Source organism: Falco cherrug, chromosome 3, assembly GCF_023634085.1.
Source record: "Falco cherrug isolate bFalChe1 chromosome 3, bFalChe1.pri, whole genome shotgun sequence".
In the NCBI taxonomy this organism is placed as follows: domain Eukaryota; kingdom Metazoa; phylum Chordata; class Aves; order Falconiformes; family Falconidae; genus Falco; species Falco cherrug.
The window spans coordinates 72,239,269-72,261,494 of NC_073699.1; the positions used below are offsets into that span (position 1 = coordinate 72,239,269).

General features: G+C 40.0%; 1 protein-coding gene across 1 annotated transcript in view; it reads right to left on the reverse strand.

Moving 5' to 3' along the window:
- The window catches only part of EXOC3 (exocyst complex component 3), a 28,560-nt gene extending 6,768 nt beyond the window's left edge, over positions 1–21,792 (reverse strand). The window contains exons 1-9 of the mRNA XM_055705662.1: positions 21,688–21,792; positions 17,425–17,609; positions 13,131–13,350; positions 10,429–11,110; positions 6,260–6,377; positions 3,363–3,488; positions 1,753–1,853; positions 1,167–1,277; positions 266–416 (exon numbers count right to left, since the gene is read on the reverse strand). Coding sequence (XP_055561637.1) covers positions 266–416; positions 1,167–1,277; positions 1,753–1,853; positions 3,363–3,488; positions 6,260–6,377; positions 10,429–11,110; positions 13,131–13,350; positions 17,425–17,568 — 1,653 coding nt within the window. The 5' untranslated portion in view covers positions 17,569–17,609; positions 21,688–21,792. The remainder of the gene's footprint in view (positions 1–265; positions 417–1,166; positions 1,278–1,752; positions 1,854–3,362; positions 3,489–6,259; positions 6,378–10,428; positions 11,111–13,130; positions 13,351–17,424; positions 17,610–21,687) is intronic.
- Between the last annotated feature and the right edge of the window lie 434 nt (positions 21,793–22,226).

Sequence of the window (22,226 nt, forward strand, 5' to 3'; positions counted from 1 at the left end):
CTAAGTACAATCTGCTAGAAAATATTCACTTTATACAAAGCACCTGCCTGAAGTCATCCTGTGAAATATAATCAAGAAATTTTCCAGTCTCCTACATGCTAACTATACCAGTGAAGAACAACACTGACATTTACTGGCATTTTGATAGTACAGCATATATAAAGTATGATTAGCAATCAAAAGTCTTCCTAACTACTTAACTCCTGAATTATTTTTCCTTACAAAGTAATACTTCTATTTTTTTTTGATGAAAAAGGGTTCTGACCTCTAAATCCATGAAGACTTCATCCAGCAGGCTAGAGCATCCTTCTTTGGCAATGACGTCTAAAGTTGCATCCATACTTGCATGACTGCTTGACAATGTGTCTTCCGTGTCAATTTTCAAGTATTTTCTTTTCAGACTGATTATAGATTCTCTGTGACAAATAACAATGCTTTTCATCACCTATGGATGCACAAGTGCATTGCTACTAAATTTTCAGAGTGCATACACAGAAAGAGACATGCTAGACAGCCTGATTTTTGCAAGGGGAAATAATGCCTGCTACTTGCTTTGGAAGCCTTAATTTACTCTCCAGCAGGAAAGAGTGATCAGCCTAGACTACTTGTACATTGGTAACGAACTACAGCTCATTTGCAGACTTGAGAATGGCAGCAGGTATAGATGAACATGGGGTTGGATTGCTGAACACTGAAACATAAGCGATGAAGATTTCTTTATCCTGTTTTGATACTCTTAACAGAGCAAGCTCTACCTTTACTTTTCTCCAGTTCAGTTCACCTTGATCACACTGCTTGAAGGTGAACTGTGGGAGATCAAATGTAAGAAGATGGGAGGCCCCAGACAAACTAACTGAAATGTCTTTTTCAAATTCTGAAAGCTGATAATAAAATTTTTCTTTGGCAATGAAATTCTTGGAATAACGAGTGGATTTTCACCAGTGAGGGACAACGGCTTGGCTTTCCAAAGGCAAGAGAAATCACAGTATCTGCCTCTTACAACAGCACTATACTTAAAACTGTTGCCCTTTTTAGTCAGCTGAACTATTTTAACTGAAACACTCTTTGTATGCAAAAGAAAAGATGGCCCTGGGAACATGTGGTATTACAAACGAAATATCAATACTTATTTTTCCTCACAATACTGCAAGGACACACAGACTTACTTAAAGGTCTGACAGTTGTTTATAACTGCAATCATGTACTGAACATAGCACTGAGGATACTGACGATTTTTAAGATGTTCTTCTTTATACAACTGTGCTTCATCTTTGTACCTGTAACATATAAAAGGAATGGCATTAAACAGACAGAACTCTGTTCTAACTTCAGTACACCTGCAAGACCAAATGCTCCATAAGGGTCTGTCCAGTATTTAAAAGCGCTTGTTGCTTATGTGAAGTTTAGTCTCTCAGTTCTGAGCAGATTCCTGCCAAAGAGGTCTTTTCGGTCTTCCTTATGAGAAAGAGATGTAAGTTTGAGACATAAAATGGAAATGACTCCAAAAATTAGAACGATTTGCAGAGAGGAACTGAAACTGTCACTCACCAGCACAGAGAACTTCTGTGGTGAAACTGGGGAAGGGAGGAAGAAAGCAAGAAAAGGAAAGGGAAGAAAAGCTTGGTTGACATGGATGTGATAGAATGAAGACAAAGCAATAAAAAAACATCCACAGGAAAAACACGTATTGGAATTGTAGGAACAGAGAGGCTGAGGCAGGATAAAGCATTTATATTTTAAAAATTATGTTACCTGGTTAGAAATGAATTCATTTGTTGAAGACATAGAAGGAGTACCTTTGTTTTCAAATCTTCATTTATCTGAGCAGCCACCTGAAGATTCTGCTCAAACATCTAAGTTAAAAATAGTTTAGTTACAAAGAGAGGCCTTTATCAGTGGTAAACCAGAGACAGAACTCCTGCGTTGGAGACTCTCCCTAGCACCAGCTCTACACATGCTTTGGTTTTTTTGTTTGGGTATTGGTTTTTTTTGTTTTTAAACAAGCCCAGACAATGTTGCTGACCAAACAAAAAAATCATTAATTACACTTATGGAAAACAGTAAGCTATTGACAACCATTAATGTGTGCTGCAGCTTTCTCCTGATACTGAAAACAGCTGCATTCTTTCTTCAAAAAGAAAGTACTTAATATTTCTAATTCCACAGGAATTTGGCTTTACAGTGAATCAAAGTTCTTGGGTCAGCTCCTGCAGCTAGTAATGAATAACCTTGTAACTCAAATTCCTTTGCATTCCACATATATGAAAGTACTAAGTTCATGTTAGTCAAGAAGAAAGGACCCCTAAACTTTGGAAACACAACCAGGCACAAGGTCTAGGTGACCTACAGGGAACTGCATTTGAGGGGGACTGGAAAGAAAGAGTACAAAGCCAGGTGGAAATATGAGCTGCTTTTACGCTGAGATGATTTTGAAAGTTTCACTGTTCCACGAGTCTCAACACTGGAGCCTTTGACAACACAGCACCAGAGCCAATCACTTTCTGAAAAGGATTAGATGAAGTCAACCTTGGCACTAATACAAATGTGAAAGAATGTAGCAAAAATCCTGGCATAACACAGGATAAAAAAAGAAGGGGGAAACAACTGCAGGAGGAAGAGCCTATTATCTTTCATTGAAGGTACCTAACACAGTATTTGTAAAGAAAAATTAGTAAACATGCATAATAAGCTGTCATTTTGCTGGTTGATAAAGATCGCTTTACAAGCTTTCCTTTTCTACTACCAATAACAGGGTGGTGCAGGTTGGGATTTTTTATTGTGGGTTTTTTGTTTGTTTTTTTAAGGGTTTAGAAATAGGAGTCTCTTTTCTGTTTTGAGGCTATTTCGTAATTTGGAGAGGCATCAATGTTAACTGAAGCAGTATTTAAAAAGCAACATTTTTGATCTTTGACAGAACTTTTCTTTCCAGTATTAAGGTGTTTATATACTGAATATAGGAACAAATACCTGCCTAACTATCTCAGCATCACATTAATAAACAATATTCTAATAATTTACAAGCACCTCATCTGGTAGGCTTATATTGCAAACTTACATGAAGAGACCAAAGGAAAAGCAGGTAAATAAATACAAATATCAACTAAATAGGCTAGGAAAAAAATGTTTCTAATTTACATGTAAAAAGAACTAAGTCTCTAAGTATTAAAGTGAAAAAGGCAAATGAAAACCTCAAAAGAAACAACCCCTCCAACTAAAAACTCTACAGCAAAAAACCCTATACTTCAACAGACACAGAAACAACGGCATTCCAAACAGTTTGGTTTCCCCCTCCCAGCCCTCCATTATCCCCAAATCTATATGCTGCTTCTGTAGATTTTCTAGAATAACCAAGTTCTCTATACCTGAAAAACAATAGCTGGGAGTGTAGTCTGATAGTACCCATCCTGATCTGCTTCTGGTTCAGTTTCTTTTATCCAGTCTTTTTTATCTGTCTCCAGTGCTTTTCGTAGCCAGCCAATGATATTAGACTACATTAAATAAAGAAACAAAGAAGAAGAAAAGATTTTTTTTTAATTTAACACAACAAAACCCCCCAATAAAATATTTGGAATAGCAGCCACTTCCATAATGAAGAGTGGCATAGTAACAGATAATGTTGACCACTCTCGTCATCCCTACAGGATATAAGTAACATTGACAAAGAGAAAGGTTAGTAAACTAGTGATGTAGTTTGAATTGAGCTTAGGCACCTTTAGGAAGGGGAGTGATCCAAACACAAAGAGCAAGTCAGTTTGTCAGAATATTTTACTAACTATGGAAGCATTTATTAAGTCTTGGGTTTTAGGTTTCAAACTGAATTTTTCCACAACTGGAAAAAATTAGCATAATACCTAACGTACAAAAATCAGCATGTATCTGCTTGTAGCTCCTTTCACTACAGTACATTTTAGCAAACTGATGATTGTTATTGCTGGGGACAAAACCCCAGGATTAGATTAAATGGGTTGTGTTTCTCGGAACTCAAGTGCTGCAGAAAATAGTGGTGGAGATAAAACAAGCACATTATACAACACACAGACATTAAGAACAATTGCTTTTAGAACTAGATTAAGCTAGTTTTCTGATCACTTGCATGACACAGATACCATGGACATATTTGCAAGAGTAAGTAGTAAAGACCAGCATGCTTGCTAAATATGCAATTGGATTCTTTGATTTCTGTCTAAAATAATTATCCCTGTGTTTTCAAAGGGTTGAAAGTTTCTGCCTGTCTTCGACTTTGTTCACATTCAGTTAAACCCCCTAGTAATACGAAAGTTCATACTTCTTTCAAACTTTTAACAGGCATATTAGTGTGCCCTACCATGCAAAATTAAACATGACCAGTAGGCATGTACAGAAAGGGCATAAAAAGGCCTAAAATTGGTACTTAATTTTTTTTTTTTACATTTTTTAATGTATTAAATCAGTACCTTTTGGTGAAAACTCCTATCAGTAGGTAGGACAAAGGAAGAAACTGAAAGCTCTACAATCTTCCTACACAAGAAAGGCTGCTGACCAAACACAGGCCTGTAGTTTTCTTCTCTTTTGACTACAACCTGTCAAGTACTGCATCTACTAAGCACATACAGTACCATCTTCAATTATGTGAAACTATGTACTATCTTTTTTCCTCATAAGCATGGAACTACCCTGCTAAAAAAAAAAAAAAAAAAAAAAAGAGATATGATCTGCAAAGAAAAACTGATCTTTTAAGCCAGCAGGCCAGCCAACATTTTTCACCTTATGATCATCATTTGTAAGATCTTTTTTTTCAAGCTGAGGTGCTCAGAAAAAAAAATTTATTAGAAACCTTTTAAAATCTGTTAATATTTTATTTCTCATGAATATGAGACATTTTTATTGACTTAAACATCAATATTTGACAGTCGTGATTACCAAATACTTTCATTTACCCAGAATTATATTTTGTTTATAAACAGGTTGAAACACAACACCACAAGAAATAAAGAAGAAACAAAAGTAGGGATGTGCAGAAAATTCCATCAGGCTGAATCCTGTGAAACAAGCTGGCAGTTTCAGTATTTTCTGCCTTAAAAAGAAAAAAAACCAGCCAAAAATCAAAAAGAGGTTTTTTTTCACTGCTTAACATATTAGCAGCATTGCTCTATTTTATTTATAGAATATAAACACAACAATGTTCTATATATAATATTTTTCAGTAAGTAGGGGAAAACATTTCTGAAAAGCCAATATAGGTGTATTTTTTCATCTTAAGAGGGGAAAAAATAATTCAAAGGCATTTCCCGAGTCAAGCCAAAAGTAGTTTGAGAAAACAAACCAAAGGTTTTTTTTGTCCTAAAGGTAAATGCAGAAAAATAAACTTGCATAAAATTCCTAGTAAAGCTAATGTGGAGCAGAGCCTCTGCTGGCAGCTTCCTTGAGACATAACAAGATGGGTTCACATCACTGTGATGTGTATCAAGTCTAAGCAGTTGCTGTTGCCGGATGTATTTTAGTAGCTGACACATCCAAAGAAGAAAAAAAAATTTCCCTCCTCTGCTTGGTAGAGCTCCTAAACTTAGGAGGAGTAGGAATTCAATTGAACAGTGTAAGAACAGCAAATCCAAAGTTCCAGCTATCCCAACATCCAGTCTCAGAGGTAATCAACCATGGATCTTAAAGAAAAATGCATTTAAAAACCTTACAATCACATACTGACTCCTTTGCCATGTAGCTGACCAGTTCCCAATGGCTCTAAGGATAACAGGAGCAGTGTCTTTAGATTTAAGATGCACTTGAAATGGCATCCACAAAAGGAAATTATGCTCATGTAGTCAACAGGCATGAAAGGAAGAAGACTATTAAAAGAATCAAACTGGCAAACGTAAACATCCTGATTACCTTGAAAAGATCACATCTGTATCAAATGTTGATGTAGTTACTACAGGGACTATAGGGACTGCATTCAGTTGCTTGTAAGTACAGTAATACCTAACATACTAGTACTATGAATTTATTTAGACACGTAAGCGCTGGAATTCCTTCCTTTCTGATAAAATACGATTAATACAGTCTGTAAAGCATAATTATTCCTTGTAATGTAATAACGTACATCTATAAAACCATCTGATTATACCTTTATAAACAAACCTACATAAAGTACATGAACGTTTATAAAAGTAATGACACTGAGTTTACATTTGTCACATTAGTTCCCTCTGATGGAAGAGCAGCACTGAAGCACTAACGCAGCTATAAACTCGTCTGAAGATGTCTTTGCAGTACTGTTACTCACAGTGAGAGTTGACATATACTTGCTGAGAAGCTGGTCCACCACATTCTGTGAAATCAGAGGATCCAGAGAATTTACATCCACTTCAGGAGACAGTTCTGAGTTTCCCATCATCTCTGTACTGAGTTTAAAAACAAACAAACAAAAAGACATTGAAGATTAGTAAAGAAAAATGAGATAAAAACAATGCAGCTTTTTTTGTATGACCGCTGTAAGGGGTAATTTTCCAAAATATATACATTACAAAAAAATCAAAAAATTCTTAATAGTAACTGCAACAATAAATGCATTTACAAGGAATGTAAATAAACTATATAAAAGAAAGAACAGGATGTAAAAGCTATATACCTTAGCATACATTAAAAAAACATGTGACAGACATTTTAAATATTCAACCCTTTCATGTGTTTCTAACTTTTATGTACAAAAACTAGTGATTGCTTGACTGAATAAAAGCCAACTGGTTCAGCCTGTGGGGTCTTAATAGGGGACATTTTTATATGTCTTTTACATTTCAGAGGTGATGACAGCTTCCATGTTCTGAATTTCTGAATGGGAAAGATGAGTGAAAAGTACAAAACACTCTCCTCAGTTTCTCAAAACAGCTTCTGTTTTGCTACTTGTATCACATCCATATCAAAGCTAAAATATATTAGAAGAAACTCTACCAACGCTTCCTATGTTGGTAGAAAATAGATCTAATATAAGAGGAGGAGGCATCTTGTGTACCAAATTGAAAGTGCGCTTCACTGGTACTGTATTATAACAGCACGATTAGCTATACTTGCAAAGGAAAAATCTTGATTTTATAGGATCAGAAAGAAACTAGAGTAACTCTCAAAAATATTTTGACAATGATTATATAACAATACTCTCCGGTGATATTTTGCATCTATGTATTATAAGATTATATGAGTTACTTGTGTAACCAAAACAAAAAACCCCAAAGCTATACCAAAGCACGACATTACAAGACCTCTTTAATATTTCATGCTCAAAAAAAATCAGTAACTCAAAACCACACTCTTCAGAGTGTGCTTTATTAACAGTTGATGGAAATATATTCAATCATAATAATATAAATTGTTTCACATTCCATTTCTAGTATGCTTGTCAGAAAGAAGCCACAAATTCTATATTTGAAATGGCAACTATAAAAAACAAATAGCAACTTTAAAAATCCTTTAAAACTGTTTAGCTTGTATATTTCTGCAAGTTAAAGTTGTTCTCTGGATACATGTGAGTCAGCACAGTGGTGCTTCCATGTCATGAAAAGAAAATCATCTCAAAGCACTAAAAAAAACCAAACCACACTATGGCTAACTACTTAACCAAAATTCTTGTCTTTGAAACCATAAAAGCTACCGTAACTGAACACTTGGCATTCACAGCATCTTCCTGAGCCTGTTGGAAAAGAGATTAAAGACATTTTAAGTGGCTCAAGCTATTCAGAAAAATGAATTCCATTCTGTTGCTTTTTACATAAAGAATACATGTAATAGCAGGACCTGCTCTATCTAGGCTTATTCAGGGGAATGTGAGAAGCTGTTCATGGCACCATGCCATATTTGAAAGTATTTCTAGCTTCATTATACCATCATTAGCCCCACTACACAAGGCCACAGGGACGTTGTATCTTTCTCAAAGCTTATCAGCTGAAACCCCAAAACAAAGACCATAGGTCCAGATTTATTAATACCTGTACATTTCCAAAGCTCTCATTGACTTAGATGTGAAAGAGAAATACACCTAGCACAGTAAAACTGCATCCCACCCAAATATTAAAGGCTGTTATTCCACATGGAGCATTACTTTATTTCTCAGTTATGAGACAAATACAGCTCTAAAACCAGTTTCCAAGACATGGTTAAGAACACTATTCTTTTAAAACTCCTATTTTGGAAGCACTGTAAACAGAAGTTATGCATGGCTTTCTTATCAATTCATTACATGGAAAAAAACCCCTCAATGTTTCTCTTAATTGGACATTATTTTCTCATCTGGTTTTGAAGTGTAGCTATAATATGCAAATAGAAATTTAGATGTTCCCTCTAATATTCAATTACATTTAATAAAAGTAGAGAAAGATTAGAAAGGGCAAAACTATCTTCTACCATACAATGTTTCATAGATGTGAACAAGGAATGTAACACCAGTTTAGAACCTATTTTTCATACAGGGGAAAAAAGGGTGAAATACCACAGAAACACAGTTCTGATGATGTCATATATGCCATCCTCCTTCAGAGTTTATTATAAACATATCCATATAAAGAATTATATATTGTATTATTAAGAGATGCTCAGCAACTGAGATTTGGCAAGCTCTGTAAGCATCCTGCTCGAGCACTTTTCCCATTCACAAGCCTGAGCCTATTTCTTCTTCCGCTGTCCACTACAAACATACACAAAGTTAATTATCATCCTCTTTATAACAGTTTATTGTAATCTACAAGAATAGAATTACTGTACTGCCCTCTCAGGCTTTTATTTTTTAGAGGAGAAACTCAAAGCCTTAATTTTTCCTGAGATATTCCCTCTAATTTCTGTCACCCTTGTTACACGGATATACAGGGGAGACTGCATTCTCAGGTGTCTTGCACCGTGCCTACTCCTCTCACTGATTCGCTTCCTTTACAGGAGACGGCCATCAGGTGCCATGAGCCACATAAATCAAAAAGGGATCACTCCTGCTAAAGCAAGTTGTTTGCCTAGTAAATAGATGAAATGCTGGCTTTGCTCTCTGCCTTTGCCCTTCCTATGCTGGAACACATGGATTGAGAGAGCTTTAGCTCTGAATTGTCTAACTCGAGAGCAATCTGCTCTACTTTCTGGGGGAAGGGTAGAAGGGCAATTTTAAGACCAAGAATTGCCTTACTGGAACACCAGCTCCAGGACATAAATGAAGAACCTGTAAGCAGGATTTCTGCCAAGACCAAATCCCTATAGGTAGAAGGATTCACATATTTATGTTTTTCATTCACTGTGGAGTTACTCCTCTGGCCTTCTATTAACAAATAAGAACAGGCCAATGAACTCAGCTCCTTATTAGCAGCTGCATCTCATATATCCTGCACAGGTATGTAAGTATGCATTAGTGGGAGCTCTTGATTGTTCCTCGCAGGGAAGAAGAAGCAGGAGAACTTCACAGTGTAAAGTAAAACACAGAATTCTGAACAAAAAACGAACTTTAAAGCTGGTTATAAAAATTCTACAGAACAGCATTACCTCCTAACTATTTGCTTTATGGTATTATATTCTAAGACTGTCAAGCATCCAATTTGTTGAATCTGTGAGACTGAACAATTGAAGACGGCAAAAGTGTACACAGCAGAGACTCTGGGTCAATGCCAGCTATTGAGAACAGGACTATAGTCATGAGCCGCAGAAAGACTAGCATTATTTTTCCCCCAAACAAATCAGTTGCTCTAGTAACTACATGCCAGCAAAAACTAAACAGTTGCCATTTCAGCCATTTCTACCTGGAGAACAACAACAACAAAACCCCCACACACCAACCCCCCCCCAACCACAAAAACAAACAAAAAAACACCTCAGAGAGAGACAGACATAATGCTTAAGTTATCCCAACAAATTACACAAAAGGAAAGAGTTTAAGAGTACCACTAGACAGAACCTGTAAGCAGAAACTCTTCGAAATAAACAAATCACCACACAGTTCTGAGAGAAAACCTAGAGGAAGTTACTATATTCCTTCCATTTAACAGTAATGAAGCAACACTGATACAGTCCCAACCCCTGTACAAAAGAACAATAGAAAGCTAATAACCATACAAATCTTGTGGGGCTGCAGCCAACGTCAAGCATTTTCAAACACAAGCTGTCAGTCTCTTCTGCTCTTCCCAATGCTTCACCAAACTGGCACATAAACACAAGGTGACTGTAGCTTCAAGCAAGTCTTCAAATGTATTAAAACTTTAAGCTTACGAAGCAACTAAAAAAATCACATATTAGAAAATGCAAAAAAGTTTTAAGGAGCAATTCCCAGAAAGCCAAATGTGTAACACATATCAAACCAGCAAATTCTTTATTATTATCCCTCTTTTGTTTTATCTTCTTATATGTTAATAGACATGCAAATGCTAGCACATAAACTGTGATTTGCATGCTTACTCTCCACTATTGCTAAGAGAGAAGATAAGGGGATCTTACCTTTTGTATGTGTTTAAAACCCATGTTAGAAGGCTAACAATCTCATTTGCCTCCAGATCCTCTGCAGCAAGCTCTTGCATGCGGGTGGACAAAGCTTGGTGGTACATATTTAGCAATTTGTTGAAAATATCATAATGTGGAGGAAAACATTGATCCAGCAGGGTTTTAGCCACAAGCAGGTCATCAAGGACGTATTTACGTATGATTTCTAGATGGCGCACAAGCCACATTTTGTCAGATTCTCTAGTATCTGCCTGAGTGCCTTCAATTCGTGTGCTCACAGTTCTTTCCAAAATGTTGAACATTTTTTCTTTCCACTTCTTTGGTCTGCCAGGAGGTATGAATCCAGTTTGTTTTTTCCGGTCTAACATGCGCCTGTCAATTTTCTCCTCCCTCTCAATTATCCTAACAACAGAAACAAGCAAGGTTGGATCTCGACGGACTGTAACAAGAGATCTTTGAACCACCATCCAAAGTTGCTTTGCCAACTCCTCAGAAAGTTTCTGCATATCCCCAAAGTATGTATGGATGAGGTTCATGTCATGTGTGTTTTTGCTGTCCATGCGATACTGCTCATACATTAGGTTATCTCGAGAACACTCTAAATCCATCAGTTTTCGATGAGCCTGCAGAAGCTCCCCTCGCTCAATCAGATCGTGGGTCTCCCTGACTATCTCTGGAACTGAAACAAAGGCAAAAGAAAAGAAGGGGGGGGGGAAGAGAAAAAAAAAATAATAAAACAACATAATCAAAATACAAAGAGTAAATACAAGACAATAAAAGCACTAGGAAACAAGCTGGAGAAAAGCTATAGTGATTCTTTTGAAATAATTAACAGGAAATTATTTTGATGTATTCAAAATTTCTTAGTAAATGCTATACATTTTCATACATTATTAACTATAATGCTCCATTTTGACCAGTGGCTAAACAAAGATCACAGTGCCAACAGAACATAATTTTCTTTCCCTCCCTGTCTTAAAAAAAAAAAAGTCTACTATGAAACAAATTGCAGTACTAGCTTTCTCATGTCTTACACAAAAGGCTTTTAACTTGCCTGACTAAAAGTCACTTATCCTGTTGAACCTGGGGCTGCATATACCCAACAAATACTGAATTGTACCACCTTCTTGAAGGAAGAGTTTTTGCCTGCCTAAAGCACAAAGGAAGAATAAAGATAATTACCTATGCTGCTTAACTATTTAGAAGACTTTATTCTTTACTATTTTTCAGTATTTAAGGAATACTGTAGAAGATAATTAGGATCCTGTGGGGAAAAGAACTGAAAAATCTCAGCAGAAAGAACTGTCACTGCAAAACAGCAATAAAACTGGCAGCCCCAAAAAAGATCTGAAAAGGCAGTTATACACAATCATTAATCATGATGAAAACCACTTGGTTTCTAAAACATTTGTTTTGCTCAGAGTGAAGTCATCATCAACTATACTGTTTAACAGTTCTGGGGGGAGATGCTTCACACCAAAAACCTCTCAGAATGCCGGAAAAGAGAAGGCTTATTGTCTCATCCATTATTGCAAAGCATAATGCATTCATTAGTGTAAAAGAAAACAAGATCCCCAAAACAATTCAGCATTGGAACATACAGAATTTTGTTGTTCTTTGTTTTTTATTGCTAGATATTGCAGGTAAATACTACTCTTTTAAAAAGATGAACACCATATCCCGGTTTCGTACTGTAGCAGCTAGACACACTTTTAGAGAGATTACACAAATCAACCTGGTATGACTGGGAAACAATTTTTCTTTATAGGTGCATTTTGTGAATTACTATCAGGAGAGAAAAGGAGAAAAAAGACTATTTAAATAAAATCAAAGGGGTATGATAGATTTAGCCCCCATTATAGGGGTAAAATTCTTAAAATTACTGAAAAGCTGAAAAGTCCTGGCAAGGAATTCACTCTGATTCAAGATAGAATGGAACGTGCACCAAAAGGGCTGCACAAAAAGACAGATGTAATCCCTTTAACTGTACAGTATCCATTAATCACATTAATCTTCTTTAAATTTTGCAAACCTTGTAAGATGTGCAGTAGTGCAAGGAAGAAGTGTCTCCCATGTATAATTTCTTTATGTGTGAGTTGGTTTCTGTGATTGTGGTGCCCGATTCCTAAGCAAGGGCGGCACACAATTAAAACTAAATTATCAGTTCATACTTACACTTGTAACATTAACAGAAATCCTTGAGGTTCCTAACTGTTGTGAGAAAGACTACCATGGAATCTTTGACTGGAGATCTTGCTGTTCTGTATTTTGCCTATGTTTGCAAAAAGTTTTCACTTCCTAGGATCATTTTTACCCAACAGACTTGCTGTAGGTGCCCAACTCACTGGCAGCACTCCATCTCTTTCCAAATTTTCTTTCTGTATATGTTGCTTGCATACTTCAGTCTTCTATACTAAACATGTTATCCCTGCTACTAATCGCTAACAAGAAGCTTCTTTGTGACTTGTGTCTGATGATAAGATAGTCCAGACTAGGAGTTCTTAGAGCACAATAAACTCCATATATATTACATGGTCACCAGCTACTTCCCTGAATGTGATGTGTAGGTGATTCTTCCTTAATTCTTCTTTCCCAGCGAGGTTTAAAGTTCTCAACATTACTTGACAACCTTACAGCTGTTTGTACCATTTTAAAGTGCTTTCAGTATGTGATGAATTTTAAAAAGAGCATTAGATTACCTGAGAAGATGTTCTTGAGGTTTTCTACAGCAGCTGCCAGTTGGCTATGTTGCACTACAGCATCCTTAACATCCTTGAGGTTTTCTATGGTGTTGATGCTCTGTCTCCAGTCCTTATTGACATCTATCAAAGACTGCTGAATGTCCTTTACATCATTCAGTGCATTGTGCAGTTGACTTAAACCCGTTCGTACTCCATCTAACTGTGACTGTATTGCTGCCTTAAATACAAACAAAAAGACAAAGAAAGAACTCATTAAGCATTGCAAGTTCTGTATTTTCAACATTTCTCAAGAATTAATGTTTATTCCAGTATCTAACATTTTCAGAGAAAAAACCCAGACACAAACTGAAAAGGTAATATCATAGCTTACTAGAAATGTGTAACTTAATCCGTGTATGCATACATTTGGGGTTTTTTTTAAGTTTTAAAGCTGTATCTAGTCTTAAAGGGCTTAGATACAAGTGGTTTACCTAGAAGCTTAGGCAGACAGATCACCGCCTTTATAAATCTATATTAAACCAGAATCATGGGAAGGCAGAATGAGATTTCTTTGAATTTACTTCATAAATTGATTTAAAAGGGGGACAGCAAAAGACAGCTGATACAGATGTCTCAAAAGAATGCTTAGTACATACAGATTCATAAAGCATTTTACTAAAGCAATTAAATTTTGACTGGCAACTGAAAAAGTTAAAAAAAATTAAGTTCCGAAATAGTCTAAAAAAACCCAAAACCCTCTGGCCTGTAATGACTGAAGGCAAAAAAATTAAAAATATCAAAAAGGAATTCAGTCAAAACAAAACACAACACAAACCTCAAACCGAACAAAATTTTGACACTGTGACAAACATCAACAACCAGACCAATAATCCAACTACTAGATTATTTTGGCATCGAGAGGTTATTGATACAGATATCTCTTGTGACAGGTGACACTTGAAATAATGACTCTTCAAATAGCCTATTAGTCCTGATTATCCAGCCACCTTACAGAAAATGCATTATAGTGAAAGAAATCAGATCACATCCACAGCATATTTTTGTATATGTATTTTAAAAAAGATGTGACTGAGATGAAGTCAGGTAAATGGAAAATGAAATTGGAAATAACGGACTTGAAAAGACAAGCCAAAGGCAAGGCATCAGTGAAAACTCAGTTGCGTATCTTGAGGACTTGAAGCAACCAGTAAAAAAATGAGGCACTAATGGTTTCAGTAAGCTCAAAACACATTTTTTGCAATACTTTTACAGCCAAAAAGCTTGGGCAGTCATGGAACTTTTTGTCTGATACTAGAAGCCAAAGAGGAAATCCTGGTAACTATGAACACATTAATTGTGTTTTAAATGTACTGGGAAAGTCCCACAAAAATGCAGTGATTATTATACTGCCGCTATTTATGTACTTTCAAGCCATGATATGCTGATTTTATTGATAAAAATGTGTTTTCCTGTCAAACCCAGTATAATTAAGCAGGGGTAAGGCATTTTTATACTGTATCTATCTACAGAACTGCTGCATTAACACATTTTTCCTCTACAGAAACTGAGGTAATTAGCACACTCAAACATTCAATGTGATACTCAAACACAATCTTCTGAAGCTGACCATAAAGTATTTTTAAAATCCCATGACTATTAAACTGTAAATACTTCTGGTTTGATATTTCATTTTTTCTGAGGCAGATCTTCCAAGTATTACATATTCAAATTTTTTCCTATTTAACTTCTGCAGAAACTTGATTATGTTAAACAGAAACAATCACTGATATTGGTCAGTGACGCAAACGGCCAGGGAGAATTCTAAAGACAGACATCCACCCATGTTCAGTGTGTCTTCTAGTAGTCACCTGGGGCCAGGGGAGGGGGAGTGGGCAGGGAGCAAGGCATGTCCTAGCACTGTGGACTTTGCTTCCTAGAATGCATCTTCATCTTACATTGGATTGAACATCACTGTACTGAAAAAAACAAAAACAAAACTAAGCCCTCCTAGGAACAGGGTTCAAAACTTCATTTTTATCTCTTTTCAAGTGACAGCCCTCAACATGAAGCCATGGAACGGGGATCCTGGTTACCTGGTCTCCTTAGAGCCCTACGGTTTAAATTCATGATAGCACAGCAGCTAAGAATCAAGAGGTAGAGGATTTAAGCATGTCTACACACAGGAAAACCATGATGTAGGAACTCTCCTAGGGATATATATACAGTATTTCTTCAGGAGGACAGCAATTCAAAACTTAAGTTCTCCCATTAACTGAGTGAGTGCACAAAGACGTCTGTCAAAGCTCGTAACTTTTCAGGCCCTGGAACAGAGTCCAAGCAGCTCTTCACCTACATTTTGGCCTGCAGAGCCCAGAAGTACCAGCCTACAGCGCTAGCTGGTGCTTACCCACCCATCATTTCAGAGTTCTGCTACCTATCCTTAAAAATACTGCTTCACTAACTGCCATCAGTCTCACACATGAAGCAGATGAGTTTGACATATTTCAAAGCAGTTTTTCCTGTAAGAATTTATACAATGCAGGAATAAATGCAGAGAAGGATGTAAGAAATGGACGTAACCAAGTATTCGGGAGATGATACAGAGGGAGGAATAAGATAACGAACTGGAGGAGGTGCTGGTTTTTGGGCAGGACATAATTTCAAATCTCTGCTGCTTCATCCCTGTAAGTACAACACAACTATTACCCTGGTTTTCTACTCTTCACTCTGGATTAACTTGATTATCTTGGTTCATCAGAAGAAAATTATGACAAAGACGAAAGCATATCCAGTCAGAAAGAAGCACCAACATGTTCATGCCAAAAGATTTACCATGTGTTCATTCGCACAGATGAAGCAGCTGAGGTTTTTCAACAACTTCCAACTTGAAAAATCCAGCTGATGATCCTGATGGCCCTGTCCCTCCATCTTCCACACCATACATATACACAGCTTAAATACTGACCCTGTCTCTCCATCTTCCACACCATACATATACACAGCTTAAAAAAGAGCAAGAGTATTTCTTACATCCTCTCTGTGCTCCCATCCATTACAGTAATACTTAGGGAAAAACTACTTTGCCATCCATTGCATCACTAACCAGCATCTGTTTCAGGAATGCATCCTGAATGGATTAAGAGGTATTGTACTACTTTTTGGAACAGGTATTTCTGACCATTTATAGATGATTGAAGTTAACTTAAGGAAAACAACAAGGAAACTAGTATGAAGTGGATTTAGACATCTGCAAAACTTAGAGAGTTATGTGTAGTCATCACTGTCTATAGAAGCAGCCAGTAGGCAAATGACTGCTCGTATATTATAAATAGATCACAATAACTAAGCAACTGATCCATTATTAATAGATACCACTATACGCTTTCTGCCTTAAATCTGAAAAACCCAACCCAAGTCATTAGGAAAATTTGTTTCTATGCTACAGGCAAAAATTAACATGTCATTTGCTAACAGATCTTTTTCACCGTGAAAGAAGACAGGCTTTCTTCTACTTCACGCAGACTCCCACAAAGAAGGAGTCATCAAATTTTTGTAAGATAAACTAACTTATTTTGACATATAAAGTTTAGATACAGTGTATACCAGCCATTTTGATCTTTTAAACCCCAAAATATTTCCTGAAACACTCTTCTAAGGCCTTACTCCAATTACTTAACAAAGTGGTCTAAAATGACTGTTGGCTAGTGAGTACCAGTGAAGGAAGAATACACAGAACTTAGTAACATACAGACACTAAACACAGGATGACTTTACTCGTATTTCAGGCTAAATCTGTGTGTGTGCAGGTGTATGCACTCACATGTACACATTTGAAGGAGGAGGGAAATCATGGGGTAGACTTCTGCAAGAGACAAGAATGTGAGATTTTAGCTATCTCCCATAAACCCACACAAATGGCAGACTAAAGTGACTGATCTTTCTCAGATGCATTGAATGATGATGCAATCATCAATTTTTTGTTACGAATTTGGTATTCAGTCATTAAGAAAAAGGTTTGTTGCCTGCAGGCTACACAGCATCAGGGTAGCTGTCTGTGGATAAACTGCAGAAGTCACAGGACGTAAGAACACTTGAAATGTTTGAATAAAAATTAGATGTACAGCATTAATTTGCATTACTTTCAAGATACAAAGTTTCTGGTTTGGACACAGAGGAAAAATTAAAGTTCATGGTTTAAAACTATCTGGATGAAAATGTGGAATCAAAAAAACAGAAGCAAAAAAAAAAAAAAAAAAAAAGGAAGTCACATTCATGCTGTACCACAGACACTCAGGTTTATCAAACTTTGTACCTTGAGCCGAGCTTCTACTGAAGCCTTCTTACGAGCTTCCCTCCTGCGATACTGCTCCACTTTATCCAGCTGATCAGGACGCTGCAGCATTCCCGCTACTCTCTGAACAGCTGTTGCAACTGCTTCCCTATCTGTTTCCTCCATTGTTGATTAGGACCTCAAAATGCCTTCATAATTCAACAGTACTGAAAAGAAATGTAACATTTTTAGAAATTTTTTTTCATTTGATGGCTATGTGTCATTTCAAATTTAACAACTGGAGAACTACCTTCAGCAACAAAACCAGTGCAACTTGACAGAAGTATCGTTAGCTTGCATTATACAGAGCACTTACCAAAATTCTACAAGAATCACATTTAAAGCCACTTAACTCTATTTCATTAGTTTACATGAAATGCTCTCTAGTTACTGTTTTTGCATTTATCTTGCTCTCCATAAGTATGTATATAAAAAGACAACAACAAAAGAACAGCAAATATTCACTTAAACACCAGATTCTATCTAATCCTAGAGTAGGTTTGCCTATTAAAAGGGGAGTGAGACAAGCATAAAGGAATCTTCTAGCAGGTCCAAGCAAAAACCCTAACTCTTACTGAACTGGAATCTGGTAGACCTGAGGGAACCATAGCCCCCCTGCAGCAATAAGTCAAATTTGCTACCAAAAGTGGAAAAACAGCTGTGAAAGCTCTAAACCCACAGACCTAACTATAAAGCAGTTGCATTTAAAGACTTCTGATGATTTTTTTCTTTCCTACTCTTGTTTCCAGTTTTTCTCACATTATCAGTCCATCAAACGTGTAGATATGCAGGGAAAAATTAATCAAGTATTTCACCTAAGCTTCCAGCTGAATTTCTAGTGCATGCAAACCAGTATGCAGAAAAGGTAAAATCTGCTGGCCATCAAACCAGACCTGTTCTCTCAAGCTTCACTAGCTACTAACAGAAAGCAGGGAGGATGGCAGTCACCAAAGATGCAAGAACTTGGTGTCCACAGAACTCCAAGGAACATATCTAGAGGTCCTCATTCCTTCTGAATTCTTTCTAGCATGTCTTCAGGCAAGAGAGGAAGTCTGGAGAAAGGAAGACTTTCCCTTGGTTGAGGAAGATCATGTTAGAGATTACTTAAGGAAACTTGATACCCACAAATCCATGGGCCCCAATGGCATGCACCTCTGAGTGCTGAGGGAGCTGGCAGATGTTACTGCCAAGCCACTCTTGATCATCTTTGAAAGGTCATGGTGAACAGGACAGGTGCCTGAGGACTGGTGGAAAGCCAGTGTCGCTCCAGTCTTCAAAAAGGGCAAGAAGGACCACCCAGGAAACTACAGCCCTGCCAACCTCACCTCCATCCCTGGAAAGGTGATGGAACATATCATCCTGGAGGTTATCCTGATGTATATGGAGCAAAAGGTTACCAGGAACAGTCAACATGGATTCACCAAGGCAAAACCACGCCTGATCAACCTTCTACGATGGAATGACTGGCTGGGTAGATGAGGGGAGAGCAGTGGATGTTGTGTAACCTCAGCAAGGCTGTTGGCACCGCCTTCCATAACATCCCCATAGGTAAGCTCAGGCAGTGTAGGTCAGATGAGTGGGCAGTGGGGTGGATGGAGAACTGGCTGATGGCAGAGCTCAGGGGGTTGTGATCAGCAGCGCAGAGTCCAGCTGGAGGCCTGTAGCTTGCGGTGTTCCCCAGGGGCCAGTACTGGGTCCAGTCCTGTTCAACCTATTCATCACTGACCTGGACGAAGGGGCAGAGTGTGCCCTCAGCGAGTTTGCTGATGGTACAAACCTGGGAGCAGGGGCTGACACACCAGGCGGCTGCGCTGCCATTCAGGCAGACCTGGGCAGGCTGGAGAGCTGGGCGGAGAGGGACCTCATGAAGTTCAACAAAGGCACGTGCAGGGTCCTGCACCTGGGGAGGGACAACCCCACGCACCAGCACAGGCTGGGGCTGACCTGCTGGGAGGCGGCTCTGCGGAGAGGGACCTGGGAGTGCTGGTGGGCAGCACACTGCCCATGAGCCAGCAGGGTGCCCTGGTGGCCAAGGAGGCCAGTGAGATCCCGGGGGGCATTAGGAGGAGGGTGGCCAGCGGGTGGAGGGAGGTGATCCTGCCCCTCTGCTCTGCCCTGCTGAGGCCACATCTGGAGTGCTGTGTCCAGTGCTGGGCTGCCCAGTTTGAGAGAGACAGGGAACTACTGGGGAGGGTCCAGTGGAGGGCTGCAAAGATGATGAGGGGACTGGAGCACCTCTGTTATGAGGAAAGGCTGAGAGAGCTGGGCCTGTGTAGCCTGGGGAAGAGAGACCGAGAGGGGATCTTCTCAATGTCTACAAATATCTTAAGGGTGAGTGTCAGGAGGACGGGCCGGGCTCTTTTCAGTAGTGCCCAGTGACAGGACAAAGGGCAATAGGCACAAACTGCAACACAACAAGTTCCTTCTAAGTATGAGGAAAAGCTTCTTTACCTTGATGGTGACAGAACACTGGAACAGGCTGCCCAAAGAGGTTGTGGAGTCTCCTTTGGAGACATTCAAAACCCTGAATGTGACTCTGTGCAACCCAAGCCAGGTGAACCTGCTTTAGCAGGGGAGTTGGACTGGATGATCTCCAGAGATCCCTATTAACCCTGACCATTCTGTGATTCTTCTAATCAGACAGAACATTTTAGGTTCTGCTGCCACAACTACAGATTATACTTTCTCTATCCATATTATTCCTTGAAAGTGGCTATCTACTTTCAAAGCAGCCTGCATTCATATATCCAGCACATCATTTAATCTCAACAGAACAGTGATCTGATGAAGAACTGTGAAAAACAGTGTTGTCAGCACTGCTTTAGCCACAAATCCAAAACATAGCACCATACAGGCTGCTATGAAGAAAGTTAACCTCGGCCCGGGCAGATTTTGTACAGCATTAGTAGAATTAGTCATTATCTGAGTTTAAAAAGATTTCTTGCAAGATATGCTGAAGAGGTAGCCTTTAAGCCCCTGAGTCTATGTTTCGTGTTCCACTATCTGGTATCTCAAGATCTGTATCTCTAGTATCTTCAAAAGTTACATGCATAAGTACACAGTTATGCCAAAATTATTTCTACAGTATAAACTCATGTCCTACTTTACCTACTCAGCTAGGCAACCAAACCCATCACTTCTCTATTAATGGCATGTTTAACTCAAATGATGTTTGATTTCCTACTGCACATCTCAAGGTGAAGGCTCTATTCCCACTGCTCACACTTTTAAATGAATACTCCAGTGTTTGTTTAACCCAACCCTTTTCCAAGCTATCAGGACTGTATCTACAATGAAAAAAAAGTTATTCTAAAACGAATTAACTACAGAAACGGTATTTGCAATAGACAGCTTTAAACTAAATTACTGCCTTTATTAACAACTGAAAACATTCAATAGTTATGATAGCTTTAACCCACACAGCCACTACGCATGGACATTAAGTAGACGTCACCAGTAAAATTAGTAGCTGGTATATTGTAATCTCCTAACCAACTACTCACTAACTTGCTGAGGCAGGCAGGTTGTTGCACAACTACTGACCATTCAAAAGGAAAAGCAAACTTTAAGAAACCATGCCAACTTTGCACAGAGGCTATGAGCCAAACCCACAAATATTTACAGAGCAAAGTACTGGAAGAAATGAACAAAAGCACGTCCCGAGCAGCCTGGGAAGGGCCTCGGCGGCAAGCACACCCCTACCCCCGGGCTGGAGCTCCGGCCGGGAGCCGAGCCGAGCCAGCGGGGCGGCCCCTGACCCCTCCGCACCGAGCTGCTGCGCTGGGGCGCGCAGCGACACCCGGGTGTGTGGCACAGCTCCGCGACAGCGCCGGGCGGCAGCCCCCGCCGGCAGCCCGGCTCCTCCCGGCTCCCCCACGGCAGCGATCTGCATCGACGCAGGTGCCCGCTCCTGCCGGGCAAAGGCCGGAGACCTGCCCTCGGGCAGCCAGGCAAGGCTGCTGCCCCCGCCACATCGAGCCCCTTCGGCCTCGGCTGAGGCCTTCGGGCGGCGGCCGCGCCGACGGAACACTCAGCACCCGCTTCGGCCTCGCCATCCCGAGGGGCTCCCCGGAGCGGAGCGGAGCGGCCCGGCCCATCCCGCCCCCGCGCTGCGCTTCCCGTTGCCAGACTCGGATCGCTACAGCCAGGGACGGCCCGGCAGGAGCCGGCACAGCAGCGCTGGCCAGCCGGGGCGCTGGCACCGGGCCAGCGGCGGGGGCAGACGGAGCCGCCGCTGCCACTTACCGGCCGCAGCCCGCCCCTCGGGAAGGTGCTGACAGTCCGCCAGTGCGCACGCGCCGGGCGCACACCGCGGCCCACCGGCGGGCGCGCAGGCGCAGAACGAGGCCGCCCCCCGCTCCCCCCGCCCCTCCGCCGCTGGCCGGCGCGCATGCGGGCTCGGCTCCCTCACCTGTTCGCAGGAGCGGGCTGCGCCTGCGCGGCCGCGGGAAGCGGGTGGCGGCGGGGATGGGGCCGTCGCGGAACCGACGAGCTGGCGGGCGGGCAGGGGCCGCTCGGGCAGGTTTAGTGGCGCGGAGCAGCGGTGCCGGCGCTCCCTGAGGCGCTGCCTGCCGGTGGCGCCGCCTGGGTGTGACAGGAGAGTGGGGGACGCCCGCATCCCCTCAGAGCGGGCTAGGGGCTGCCGCGGCGCCTCCTCCTCATCCCTCTGTTTTTACAGTCCCTCAGTGTCGAGGGCGCTGTCGGTACTTTTGGGGCCTGATTCACAGTCACTGAGATCTGTTTTTTTTTAAAAAGTGCAGAAGTCCTTTGGGGTATTAAACGTT